We start from the raw sequence: 11764 nt of genomic DNA on the forward strand, positions 1-11764 counted from the left end.
TGTTATTATAAAATAAAGAAAATAAGTTCATATAAGTTTATCTATTTTAACATCAGTAGATTATATTTTGATGTTTATATAATTTGAAATGAGGAAACTGAAAGGAACATGTCAAAGCATACCTGTAAAATACACAAGAGAAAATAAAAAATACCTGATCTAAAACTTTAAACTTCTGATCGTCAAGTCTGAGGAAGAAGAAACTGTAGAGTTTTTTCGCCGGAGAAGAAGAGGTGAGATTGTATTGGGATTGTTGAAAATAAGATATTTATCTATTAACTTGTAATTGTTTATTTATTTAACTTATAATAATCTTTAATATCGGGATTTAAAAACTGTTTTTAATTATATAACTATAAATATATTAAATTAATAGATAAGTTTTTCGTATTTAACTTTTTAAATTTATATTCAAACAGTGGTTATTATTGTGCAAAAATTGAGCTGTTTTAATGTAAAAGGGGGTAAAGTATAAATTTTATAAAATTTAATTTCAACCAACCAGTGTAAATGTAACATCTGTATTAACTCTATTTAATATACTTTTCATCTCCATTATTGAATATAAGCTCCAGAAAATGTATTCGGAAGTTTTCTCAAATAACTTTGTTATCAAAATCGGCAAGGTTCTATTGCATAATATAGATTACACGCTATAAATCAAGTATTGTTTCTTTGAATTTATTGTTTGTATTATATATGTTAGATTAATCATTATTTGATGTTATGAGTATGTGTTTGTCACTGACGACGTTTCATATTTTCTCTTGAAGCAAATAATAGTTGCTGTAATCCGGTGTATTTTTATTGATTAAGTACTGCATTAACTTAAATGAAGTTACTGATAGCATTCTCTATCACAATTTGTGCATGCATCTTCGTCATGTTGTCTTCTACATTACGATTGATAAATCAACCTTAAGTGTGTGATTATACAAATAGTCCGGTCAATATTTGGTACTTTTGTTTTTTAAGTGCTGATTTATTTTAAGGGATGTTAGTGATGTCTATTTTACAATGTTGTTTGTCTATGACTTTTGTTGGATGCTGTTCAATTTTATAACTTGTAAGTTTAAATTGTTTATTGCAGATATGAATCTATCCAATCAAACACCATCCTTTTTACAATTCCTTAATGAACATGATTTTATATTTTTGGTATGTTTTTTAACTTTCCTTCTACTATTAGGATTCTACGTTAATTTTTTATGTAAGATATTTGTTAACTACTGTTGTAGAATATACCACTTGATTTTCAGACTCTGTTGTGGGGCAAGGAGGTCCCGTATGGGCGAATTGTAGAGTTACTTGATGGTGACAAATCATGGTTAGTACGAGTAAGGAAGAGAGATGATCATTGTATATTTACGAATGGATGGACAAAGTTTGTTAGAGATTGTTGTTTGAAAACGAAAGATGCTGTATTGGTGAAAGCTATTGGACGTTTGTCATTCGTTGTCTCATGTTTTAAAGAAAAAGTCTACGAGAACTCTTACATTTCAGCAAATATTAGCCCTTAAGTTGGCATGACTGTAAGTAACAATATATTTGTTACTTACTCTAAATATTTTATGCTAGCTCAACAGCTTGCTAACATCTGTTTGCCCTTTTAACGTATGTTTCCTTATAATATTAACATCTGTTGACTAACCTTTGTAACTTCTGTTGACTAAGTCTTTTAACCTCGGTTGACTAACATCTGATATTTAAGATCTGTCCACGTTGCAACCTCTGCTGGACATAATGGATGACAGTCGTTACGAAACCTCTGTTGGATATCAACAGAGGTATGTAATAGTTGATAGCCAAACAGTGGTTAGGTTGTGTGTAAATACTATAACTACTGTTGACTAACCCTGTTGAGTATTTCTCATTTTAACTTTTGTTGACTAATCCGTTGTAACTTATGTTGCTCATTAGTTCATATCAAATTTGTAAGCCTGTGCTAAATATTCCTTTACTTCTTCTATAGCTAATTGCTGACAAATTTTGGAAACAATTCTATGGTAAAAATTACGAGTATGGGATGACAACTATCTATGTGGGCGAAAGGTTTTGGAATGTGATGATGAAAGGATGGACTGATGGATGCGGATTTACTGATGGATGGTTAAAATTAATTGAAGAAGTTCCCATAGCAGTTGAATCTTGGTTGGTTTTCACCATGATTGCATCTAAAACGTTTGAGCTTTCCGTTTTCCATTCCGAGACTGGAACTAAGGTTTCCTTCAAGAAAGCTGATGTAGTTGTTTTGGATGATTCAGTTTATGGAGATGATGGGTTTGATTTATTGGCTGCGGTATAAAATTTTGATGATAAAATACATTGTTTGATAACGTGACGGTGATAAGTAACTTTTATTATATTATGCTGATAACTTTTGAAATCTCATGTTGTAGGCTAAACACAAACAGCTTCTGGATTCCAGTGAAGTTGCTTTGAATGATGAGGATACTGGAACTTCAGTTGGTAATTCTAAGCAGTTTACGAGTTTTGAGGATATTTTTAATGTATATATACATTATGATTTAAAATATGGTTTCTTATATATGATTCTTCTTATAAATATAGTTTGCTGATGATGGGCTATTTGATTCAAAGATTGCGCGTCTGGTTGACGAGTCAGATGTTAAAAATGCTGTAAATTTGTAATTTTCTACGCATATATTTTATTGTATAATAAGTATAAGATGGTTTTTTTTTAAATTTTGTTGTAACCTGAAGATCATTATATAAAAATAGCTGATGATGTTAACGATCCTCAACTACAGTCTAAAGATTTTCCTGTTCGTGACATTTCTGCCTCTTCAAGTGTTGTATCTAATGTAAGCGTTTATTAGTTTTATACTGTCTATTTTATTATTGTCTCAATATATTGATATTCTTCTGTATGATTGAGTCTTAAACTTCAAAGCTGAGTTGAGAAGATAGTTTGTGTTGATAAAGAAAGTTATAAAATTTCAATAATTTAGAGTTGTATATTTTAAATTAGTTTATTTAGGTGGATAAGATGCACAAACTTCGTGGCAAGACAATTGTAGAGGATAACCAAGCTGTTGATAGACCGTGTAAAGTTCGAAAGGTTCGTTTAGTATCATCCACTTCAGAATCAGTGTTACACTTCACCATACATGCTGAAGATAGACTTGTTAGCTTTTGCAGTAGTTGCTTTGTTTCGTTATTTCAACAATTTCAGTTATATATCAATATTTTATAAAATTCACTATTCAATTTTCTGTTTTTTAGCATCTTCCATCAGATGTATCTTCTGCGTTGGATCTGCATACTGATAATCCTAAGCCTATCAAGATCCAGAATCTCAAACGTGAAGTCAAGGAACTGTTTACAACATCTCAAAAAACCAATACTGGATTCAACTACGCTGTTGTTGGATGGTCTTCTTATATGAGATCTTGCAATATTGCTTTTGGTGATGAACTTTCGTTAGAGTTTCACAAGTCTACTCAATTGCTGAAGTTAAAAAAAGTTGTGCATACCGTGACAAAGATTAAGTCCTCTTAGTTTCATGTCATGATTGTTTGTGATTATACATTTGGTTCATCGGTGGTACTAATTTTGCTTCTTAGACATGTTCTATATGTAGTTATGTCTATAAACAACTTTCATTGTCAATGGGTGGGTGCTACTCTTTTTTTTTTTTTTTTTTTTTTTTTGTGGATAGGACAATGGAAATACTCATATGTATTTTCTATATTAACTGATGATGCATATTTATAGTTGTCTTGTAGTTATAATAGATAACACGTTTTGGTACAATATCTATACATATATCTATATGTTACATCAATATGTGTTATGCATGGTTTTCTAACATCTGATACTTACTATCTATCCATCTGGCAAGTTCTGTGGAGATAATGGATGATAGTTTTTAGAAAAGTCTGTTGAAAAGCAACAGAAGTTTTTAACAGTTAATAGACAATAGTGGTTTGCTATCAACATAATGGAATTGATGTTAAATAAACCTATTGACCATTATTGTATATCAATTTTATAAGTCTGCACTAATTACTGTCAATATGTGCTATGCATGATTTCTAAGAAACGACCCGTGTTTGTACATGGGTCTTACTCTCTGGCAATATAATATGTGCTATACGTGTGTGTGTGTGTTGAAAAACAATATTTCCCAAATTGATTGATATTCCCCAAAAGTGATAAGACGACCAACCAACCTAGTGCTGGTGTTGAAGATGGAGATGTTAGTTAGAAGAGTGGCAGGGATAGAAGGATGCTACGTTTCACTACCAATCCACCTGATTCAAACACTGGAATCAACTTCTACTGCTGCTCCCCTCTTTTCTTTTCTAGCTCTGGAGCTGCGTTCACTTGCCAACGATTCCCACGTCTGGTACGTCGCTTGGTCTGGTTCCGCATCCTCTACCTCTTCCGAAATTCAGGTATTTCTTGTATATATTTATTGGTTTGAATTTCACTTATCCTAGCTAGGTTTACTATCTGTGAGTTTGAGTTTCACTTATTATTTTTGAAAACGCAAAAGATCATATGACCTACCTAACTTTGTTCTGTTTTAATCCAATCCAATCCAATCCAATCCAGATAGATACTTTGGATATTCAATCTCACTTCTTCTAAACCAATCAAACTGACCTTCTGGTTTTTTACTCATTATCATCTTTGGTAGCTAGCTGCTTCATCCGATTTTTCTCTAATCATCTACTTATTTTGACTGACTGACTTCACATATGTTTTTATCAAAGTTCATTTAGTTCCATCTATCTATCTATCTATGCAGATTTCTCAGCAATTTGCAGAATGCATTAATCTGCCAGATCACACGACTGTTCGAATACGAGCCATTCCTAATATTCCAAAGGCCAAATGTGTCACAATAGAACCCGATACTGAAGATGATTGGGAAGTTCTAGAGCTAAATGCAGAACATGCAGAGGCAGCCATTTTAAAGCAGGTGCTTATTCAAGTAGATTTATTTTTCTTTTCTTTTAGCTTTTCAAGAGCAAGGAAGTTCTGCTACAAAAATGTGATTTATTTGGTGAAACATATGCAACTTATCTTCCAACGAAATCATAAGTTAATAGCGCACTTTTTTTAATGTGGACATTTATATAACCACATGACTATCTTCCCTTTGTGAATATGGCCCTATGCAGATACGAGTTGCCGTATATACACAATTGTTTAACTTTAACATAATATACTATATGGGATTGTTAATATATATTTTTATTGAACAATAGTAGGTTTAGGATGTATAACTATTTGTTAAGTATGCATTTGACAATTAGAAATATTTGTATATATTCATATACGACATTCTTTATATCACCCATATCAAAGCCTTACTTGTAAGATTCTCATCAAATATTAGGTAGCATGTAAACTACACCTCCTTTGTTGAGGCATCGAACCCATTTTTTTGTTTGAAGGTCAAACTTTTGATGATTTAGCTTTTTAAGTTTTGATCTTAGATTACCATTAATTGAAAAGAAAGATTGAACACTTGGGTACTTTCTGTATAATTATTGTATGTGCTAATTCGTATTTTGTCAGTCAAATGCCACTTCATTTTTATAAGAATCTTATGACTATATATTTATCTCTTACACTTACTAACTGCAGGCTGGAATTGTCTATGAAGCCATGAGATTTCCTTTGTGGTTGCATGGGCGCACAACCATTACTTTTTCTGTAGTCTCAACCGATCCCAAAGAACCATTAGGTGAGATGATATTTGATATTTCTCCATATGCTAGCTCAATGTTTACTTCTTCATACATGGTAGTAACTTGTGAAGTATGTCTTGTTCAGTGCGACTTGTGCCAGGGACCGAAGTCTCAGTTGCTCCCAAAAGACGAAGAAAATCTGAAAATTCAATTGTAAAGGCATTATTGCGCATCCAAGATGGAGACAGTAGATTTTGTCACAAATGTCAGGTCAACGACACTGGGATAGGAGTGGTTCTTACTTCTGCTGTCTTTATTCATCCAGAAACAGCTAAATCTTTTTCACTAGATTCTCTTCAACCTGTAGTTTTAGAGCAAAAGTTAGTTACGAAGGAGAGAAAACTAAATAATGGAACATATAACTCCACCAAGAACGGAAAGTCAACTGCAAAGGAAGTTGAAAATGGAACAGAAAGTCAGCCGCGGGATATTAGACAGGCTGTTGTTCGTCTTCTATTGTCAGATTCTGTAGCAAAAGGACACATCATGCTGTCTCAGTCATTGCGACGTTATCTGAGAGCAGGCCTACATTCTTGTAAGCTTAATTTTTACGTATGAAAATTTCTTGACATTAAACCCCTAACCCCCTTTATGATACTTGACTTCAGGGATACATGTGAAGAGTTGCAAGATTGTTCTACAAAAAGATTCCCCTCCGTTTATTCTTTCTCCTTGCCAGTTTAAGATGATTGGGAGTGTCTCTGAAAATGGTGGTTTTGAAAATCTTCAGGGCCACAGGAACCGTCACACAGAGAAATTGCTTCTCACCCAATTTGACCTGACTGATTGGTCAACCCATGAGAGAACTATCACACTATTTTCAGATCATTCATCTGGTCAAAAAAGTGAAGGAACCTCCGTTAGCTCCAGTACTAAAAACGGGCTAGTGGTTCTTCTGCGTGCATGGGTCTTGGCTCAACTCGATGCCATTTTGTCTTTTTCTAAAACAGAGCGAAGTTCAATGGTATTGGGAAATAAGACGTTGCTTCACTTTCAAGTGAAAGGTAGCGAATTTGCAGGAGCACGTGAAGTAAAAAAGAGAGCTGCAGAATCATTGGTGGATATCATGTATGTTTTGTCGTTTTCTGAGGAATCTTTGCAAGGTGGAGTAGCTTATGAGCTCGAGTTTTCTGAAGCAAACAAGATGTCGGTAAATAAGAAAAGCCTAGAGTTTTTTCTTGAGAAATTGTGTCTGGGCGAAGGTTTCCCTCTTCATTCTGTCAAAGAAAAAGTATCTGACAAGCCTTCTAACTTGAATATTTCTTCCTTGAGCTGGATGGGCACAACAGCTGAGGATGTAACAAATAGTAGGTACTTTAGCTTTATGCTTGTTTACTTATATAATAATTAACCGCATTTTTTACTTTAAACATTAGTATTGAATGAATGGCTTATCTGATTTGCCGTTCTTCGTTTCTTCAGGATTAATGGTATTATTGTCACCCTCCTCTGGGGTGTTTTTAAGTACTTACGATCTTCCTTTTCCTGGACACGTGTTGATTTATGGACCTCCAGTGAGTTATTAAATTTTATTTGTATGGCATATAAATTAATCAGGATATTGTATATCGATTAAGAGTGAATCTGTTTCTTCTTACAAGGGTTCTGGGAAGACATTACTAGCGACAACTGTTGCAAAAACTATTGAAGAACATGAAGATGTATTGGCACACATGTAGAGTTTTTTTTTATGACATTTATAGCTAAATTGAAATAATTATTGATTTATGAAATATGGTTTTGATTGAGGGTTACCTCTGCAGAGTTTATGTAGGCTGTTCTAGACTTGCTTCAAGTAAGTCACAGACTATCCAGCAAGCTGTTTCTAGCTACATATCTGAAGCGTTGGATCATGCTCCTTCTCTGGTGGTACTTGATGATCTTGATAGTATTATAGCATCTCCTAATAACTCAGAAGATCATCACTCTTCATCTTCTTCTTCTACGGTCCTCATGGACTTTCTCACAGGAATTTTGGATGAATATGAGGTGTAGTTGCATTCTACGTTTTTCTCTTCTGATTTACCGTTATTTTTTTTTTCTATCTAGATGATCGGTTATAGAGTGTACCAATATTATAAGAAGATAGAAGAAAACAATATTATATATGTGCATAACTTAATGACGAAATGAATATATGCATTAACAGGCAAAACGGAAGAATTCATGTGGAATTGGTCCCATTGCATTCATAGCTTGTGTGCAGACACTAACGAGTATTCCACAAGCCTTGAGCTCCTCTGGTACTTTGGCTCCTTATGAAAGAACCATATAATGATTTTCATTATCTTACCATTAAAACTCACAGTTTAAATGTCTTTTTTCTCTTGTGTAACGGTTGGTTTCAGGCAGGTTTGACTTTCATGTGCAACTTGCTGCTCCTGCCGCTGCTGAACGTGGCGCTTTACTAAAACACGAGATTCAGAAACGTTCTTTGTTATGTTCTGATGACATTTTGCTAGATATTGCTTCCTTGTGTGATGGATATGATGCGTATGATCTGGTATTCAGATTTTTTTTTTCTTATATCCAGCATATATGATTGCCAGATTACAAGATTTAACCTGATGAATATCATAGCTATCTGTAATTACTTTTTTTTTTTTTTTTGCAGGAAATACTGGTTGATAGGTCAGTTCATGCTGCCATTGGTCGTTTTGTATCTCGTGGATTGGATTTTGAGACTGAAAGAAAACCGAGTTTGGAGAAAGATGATTTTGTACAAGCAATGAAAGGGTTTTTGCCTATCGCTATGCGTGATATTACTAAATCGGCTTCCGAGGAAGGGCATGGTGGCTGGCAGGATGTTGGTGGTCTAACGGAAATTCGGAACTCTATCAAAGAGGTCTAGATTTCTTTATGTATCTACTGCTTTTTTGTTTCTGTATATATGGAGGGAGATATTAAAACCTTCATCTCACAATTTTCAGATGATTGAATTGCCTTCCAAGTTCCCTGTGATTTTTTCACAAACTCCTTTAAGGATGAGGTCTAATATTCTTTTATATGGTCCTCCTGGTTGTGGTAAAACTCATATCGTTGGTGCCGCTGCTGCTGCATGTTCACTACGGTTCATCTCGGTGAAAGGGCCCGAGCTGCTGAATAAATACATTGGTGCTTCTGAGCAAGCAGTAAGTAATATTAAGATTACTTCTTGTTTATGCAAATGCTGATAGTTTAATTTCAGGTACGTGATATATTCTCAAAAGCAGCTGCTGCAGCACCATGCCTTCTTTTTTTTGATGAATTTGACTCCATTGCTCCAAAAAGAGGTCATGACAATACTGGTGTGACAGATCGAGTTGTTAACCAAGTTAGTTTATAATAACTCAGTTTGTTACTTGTGGTCTTCACACATAAGCTTGCCCATTTTTATACTAAATGATGTTTGTATCAAATCTTTCCAGTTTCTGACAGAGTTAGATGGTGTTGAGGTTTTAACTGGAGTATTTGTTTTTGCTGCCACAAGGTTAGTGAGTGATTCTTTGATCATCTCTTTTTCTTTACGTAATATGAATTAATTTGTTGATTGTCATTCATGGATACTCCTAGCCTTTTCATGGGTTATTTTTAATGCTAGATGTGATGATTTCAACCCTTTTTGCATATGAATATGTCCAATTGTGTTATCTATTATCTTAGACGAGTTAAATCAAAACTGAAAAGGTGAGAGTTAAAACGGGTCTAAAGTCGCTAGAAGTGCATTTGGGATTCTTTTAATTAACAAAAATCAATTATGATTGTTGAATATAGGTTTTGTCATCATATATTATTCATAGAAGTCTTAAAAATGGAGAAAAGGTAATTGGGACAAACTACTGATTTTGACCCGTTACCTGATTCGCTCATCTGTCCACTTTTAGTGGCTATATAGTTGCTTGACTGTGTGTGCACGTGATGTTTAACAGGTTGACTTTCTAGTGAATATATCAAATGTTTGGTAATCAGCTTTAATTTTTAAACATCGGTTGTGTTTGGTAACAAAAATAATCAATCATATTAGCAAAATACAAAACCATTACCTATAGAAATCAAAATGAAAAATATATAATTTGATCTTAGAAATTCAGATTTTATTCTCTGAAACTCCATTTTTTTGGAATTACAGTAGACCTGATCTACTGGATGCTGCGCTGCTGCGACCTGGTAGATTAGATCGCCTACTTTTCTGCGATTTCCCATCACCACAAGAGAGACTTGATATTCTTACTGTTCTTTCCAGAAAGGTAAGTACTATTTGACCCTTACCTTATAAACAGGTCGATATGCGTTATGCTTTACTCTCACGGGTCAAACGGGTTATAAGCTAAATAATTTAAACTAAAAACGGAACAAGGTTTTGTCAAATGTGCTTGCGGGCAGGGCCGGCCCTGAGAATTCGTGTACCCTGTTCGAGCTCAAAAACACGTGCCCTTAGGCCTTAACGAAATTGAGTATTGGGCTCACTAAAGGTCTAAACGTAATGCCAATGGGCTAATAACTAATATAAACCATAAAAATAATTTTGTAAGTGGGCCTATGTTGGCGTTTGTATGGGTATACCCTATTAATTTATTTTTTTCACATATACATATCGGATTTTCTTTAGAATACCGTGGCCTTCGAAATATCGGGCCCTGGCCGGTGGTCCTCCCCGCCCACCCTCAGGGCCGGCCATGCTTGCGGGTTGTCCCAACCCGTTCCAGTTCTGTCGCAGTGACAATGCAAATTCCCACCAATTTTGCCAGTCTTTTTAAGGATGCAAGATCTGATTAGAGCTTTTGAATATCAGTTACCATTGGCTAAAGATGTGAATTTAGAAGCTGTAGCTCAAAAGACTGAAGGATTCAGTGGAGCAGATCTCCAAGCTCTTTTATCGGATGCACAGCTGGCAGCTGTTCACGATCTTTTGAATAGCAATGAAGCTCACCAGCCTGGAAATATGCCACTCATTACCAATACACTCTTGCAGTCGATTTGTGACAATGCAAGACCTTCAGTTTCAGAAGCTGAAAAACGGAGATTATACAGCATTTATGGCGAGTTCTTGGATGCTAAAAGATCTGCTGCTGCACAGGTCTTTCTCATACACCCTTTTCACTTTTTAGGTCAAATGAGTTGTGTTATTTTAACCTAAGATCTGATCAAGATTCAATAATTCATCATCAAACATGTATTGTATGCGCTAGAGGTGGCAAAATGTGCGGGTTGGATGATTGGAGGGGGTGGGGGGTTCCCTTTTTTAATAAGAATATGATCATAAAAAGTATATTATTTCAACCATCGTGTAATGCTTTGAATAGAATGGTTTAGGAGGTTCTGGGTAATTTGATACGTTTTATTTAAGCGAAGTATACGTAACTATATTCAATTTAAGTTCTAAAGTAGTCTGCTTTGACCCTTAAAGTCAAAAGTGTTTGAGTTGACTGGAGTATATGCATTTGACTGACTCAATTCCTTCACCTGATTCTTTGTGCAGTCAAGAGATGCAAAAGGGAAAAGAGCAACCCTTGCATGATGATTGACCAACCACCTTTTGATGCACTTCATGGCTGTTGCAATGGCGGGGCTCTAGATGGTTTTGATATGGCGACAGAGTTCATTACATGCGGATAGCTGCTAGGGTCCTATACGATTAATCATAAAAAGAAACATGTTCTCTTTACATTTTGAAAGAAAATTATAATTGTAGATATAATATTGTTTATCAACCGTGACAGATCCGTCACATTCTACTGTCGGATTATGTACCTTTAAGTATGTTGTTTAACAAAGTAGTAAAGAGTTGCATACCATTTCAATTGAACTTCTAAGGTTTGTTTAACAAAAACTCACTTTTCATTTTTTTCCAAAAGATGAAACCAATTTTTTTATTAATCTTCTAATAAAGGAGATTAAATTGTAATAAAAATGGATTTAAGTGGTCAACTAGAATTGCCATCTTGAGCAATTAGAATGGTGCGGTGAGACTTGCATCTTTTAGGGTCTTCACTAGTAGTGTTTGGTATGCAAGAATGTAGAGCGGAATAGAACCGACTATTGCGAGGGAATGGAAAAAA

At 34.6% G+C, this 11764-nt stretch overlaps 1 protein-coding gene across 1 annotated transcript; it reads left to right on the plus strand.

Moving 5' to 3' along the window:
- Window positions 1-4139: 4139 nt before the first annotated feature.
- LOC110915686 (peroxisome biogenesis protein 1) lies at window positions 4140-11511 on the plus strand. Its single transcript, XM_022160418.2, has 17 exons — window positions 4140-4421; window positions 4778-4951; window positions 5623-5722; window positions 5812-6261; window positions 6335-7033; window positions 7149-7240; window positions 7328-7401; window positions 7490-7715; window positions 7876-7969; window positions 8075-8229; window positions 8341-8571; window positions 8657-8857; window positions 8914-9039; window positions 9134-9195; window positions 9835-9952; window positions 10498-10782; window positions 11185-11511. The coding sequence occupies exons 1-17, from the start codon at window positions 4215-4217 to the stop codon at window positions 11221-11223; spliced, it is 3333 nt and encodes a 1110-aa protein (XP_022016110.1). The 5' UTR covers window positions 4140-4214; the 3' UTR covers window positions 11224-11511.
- The last annotated feature ends 253 nt before the right edge of the window (window positions 11512-11764 follow it).

This window comes from Helianthus annuus, chromosome 2 (assembly GCF_002127325.2).
Source record: "Helianthus annuus cultivar XRQ/B chromosome 2, HanXRQr2.0-SUNRISE, whole genome shotgun sequence".
Taxonomy (NCBI): Eukaryota; Viridiplantae; Streptophyta; class Magnoliopsida; order Asterales; family Asteraceae; genus Helianthus; species Helianthus annuus.

What these genes read in the sequence shown, in the direction of transcription:
- LOC110915686 (XM_022160418.2), top strand. Translation starts at nt 4,215, where the DNA reads ATGGAGATGTTAGTTAGAAGAGTGGCAGGGATAGAAGGATGCTACGTT. An exon ending in GAAGATGTATTGGCACACAT is followed by an intron (nt 7,402 to 7,489) that starts GTAGAGTTTTTT and finishes TTACCTCTGCAG; the next exon opens with AGTTTATGTAGGCTGTTCTA. An exon ending in TTTGTTTTTGCTGCCACAAG is followed by an intron (nt 9,196 to 9,834) that starts GTTAGTGAGTGA and finishes TTGGAATTACAG; the next exon opens with TAGACCTGATCTACTGGATG.